Below are 2,500 nucleotides of genomic sequence, written 5' to 3' on the forward strand. Positions count from 1 at the left end.
GCGCGCGCGCACACACACACACACACACACACACACACACACACACACACACACACACACACACACACACACACACACAGACACACCCTGGAGACACTGCAAGGTACAGTACCAACTACTGCAAGGTAGTTGGAGTGGATGGTAGGGTCCAGTGTGGACACAACCATCCACTTCAATTGAGAACAATATTTTCTATCTTTATCTTTATCTCTATATTACCCGGTGTGAATGACCCTTAACGCTGGTTTCTTTCAAAACTAGCCTGATAAAACATCTATCAGAATGCCACTGTATATACATATATAATTTATATAATTTGCATTTTGTTTGGTATTATGTGTATTATTGTAATTAAAATGTCCTCCCCACAACGTGCGGGCAGGTTCTTAATTCTCGTCGCCAATTTGTTATGTATGTGGCTTATAAACATAACAGTAGATACAATAAAGATGCAGGAGAAGAGAACTCAGTTTGATGGCACTTTACTCACTGAAGCCAACTCACAGAACAATCAATGCACCTGGTGCAGAACCTAACAACACCTAGTGTGCACTGTGCACAACCAAAGTAGTCCCTTATGCTATACAGTACAGTAATCATTGTTTTATGCTATGTTGATGATTTGAATACATAGGTCCACAATGGAGTCACCGGGACATTTTGCAATATCCTTTTAGCCTTAAAGTCTTGCTGTACTGTGCCTCGTGCTGTTTACATTTCTGACTAATAAAGTATTCAATCACTCAAAAAGGGTTGCGAGATTAAGCTGCAGAACGGCACCAACAAACATGGCTGAACACGCTCTATATCCGCTTGGCAGGAGATAACAAAGTGTTAATGATGAGTGTTGGGATAGCAGCTGAAGAGTCATTTGTCACAATGACATTTATACTGATACAGCTAAAAGAGCTACTCTACCCTTCCTCCCTGTCTCTCTCTCCCATATCGTTGTTGTCGGGCAGAAAGCTTGTATCTGCATTTCTCAACTTTAGTTTTCTTTAGTTTTTGTTAAGAGACCTGGAACAACTTTAACCATTATTTTATGGCTTTAACTATTCAAAAATAGCAGATGCTCACAGCGCGGCACCAAGTGCCGCGCTGCGTGCTTGTAGATCTGCTACTTTTGAAAAAACGTGAAATACAAAACATTTGTAACTCAAATATTTGCTTCAGGGGGATCCCTGATAGGAAAGTTCCAGCTACAGCTACAATGTAATAGTTCACCCCCAAAATCTATTTCTATTGAGTACTCACACCAAGGAGACTTGAGTTCATTGATATATTTATTTAGTTTGTCACATTCCTAAGACAACATTTTGATTATAGTAAATGTATTGAACCCGGAATCAATGGGGGTACATTTATTGTATTCATTCTTAATGCCCTATACTTTCTGCTGTGAGCTTTTAGATCGCTATTTTCACTACTTCAGAATCAGAATAAACAACGCTTGTAGATCAGCTCATTTAAAAATAATTCCAAAAAAGGAACGGTTTTGGAAAATATGAGGTTTGCGTCCGACAGCGACGATATATTCACCCGGGTTTTCCCTGCCATCTGCGTGTCCAGGGTCCAAGGAGTCGTTGCTATCGGCAACCATATCAGCCAATGAGGAGGCCATGACCATCCTGGAGGAGGTGATCATGTACACGTTTCAGCAGTGCGTCTACTATGTCACCAAGGTAACGCGTCCCCATGGCAACGCTATGCTCACCCCAGGGATGGGAGGGGCGGGAAGAGTAAACAAGGGCAAAATGCTGGTCACGGAACTATGGCAGCGGTGACGTTCTGGGGTTGTACACACACACACACACACACACACACACACACACACACACACACACACACACACACACACACAGGTCGGAGCGTTTGTTTCGGGTGATTAACCCGCATAATTGAAACTGCTGTTTGTGTAATGCGTACATCCACACACACAAACATTTTAATGGCATTCATAAAATCACTGCCATAAAATGATGATGTCCTGATGTTGTATAGTAATACAAATGTGCGTGTGTGTGTGCGTGTGTGCGTGTGTGTGTGTGTGTGTGTGTGTTTGTGTGTGTGTGTGTGTGTGTGTGTGTGTGTGTGTGTGTGTGTGTGTGTGTTTGTGTGTGTGTGTGTGTGTGTGTGTGTGTGTGTGTGTGTGTGTGTGTGTGTGTGTGTGTGTGTGTGTGTGTGTGTGTGTGTGTGTGTGTGTGTGTGTGTGTGTGCGTGCGTGCGCGGGCCTGTGTGTGTGTGTGTGTGTGTGTGTGTGTGTGTGTGTGTGTGTGTGTGTGTGTGTGTGTGTGTGTCCAGTCTCTTTATGTGGTGTTGCCAGGTCTGTTGGACTGTAACCCGTTCCCAATAGACAACTCTGAGCCCTGCTGGAAGGGAGGCAAGGGGTTTCCTGAGCCAGTACGCAGGGTCTTACAGGTACACACACAGACCCATCCATGTTGTGTTGCGTCCCTATTCAAGCATGTCATAATAATACGCAATTGGCAAAAAGATTAAT

General features: G+C 43.5%; 1 protein-coding gene across 1 annotated transcript in view; it reads left to right on the forward strand.

The window, feature by feature from the left end:
* Positions 1-2,500, forward strand: part of radil (Ras association and DIL domains) — a gene marked incomplete at both ends in the record, with an annotated part of 58,349 nt that overhangs the window by 23,884 nt on the left and 31,965 nt on the right. Inside the window, 2 exons of the mRNA XM_080722472.1 lie at positions 1,570-1,682; positions 2,302-2,418. Coding sequence (XP_080578598.1) covers positions 1,570-1,682; positions 2,302-2,418 — 230 coding nt within the window. The remainder of the gene's footprint in view (positions 1-1,569; positions 1,683-2,301; positions 2,419-2,500) is intronic.

This window comes from Nannobrachium achirus (genome assembly GCF_963921795.1).
Source record: "Nannobrachium achirus genome assembly, chromosome: 3".
NCBI classification, from domain to species: Eukaryota; Metazoa; Chordata; class Actinopteri; order Myctophiformes; family Myctophidae; genus Nannobrachium; species Nannobrachium achirus.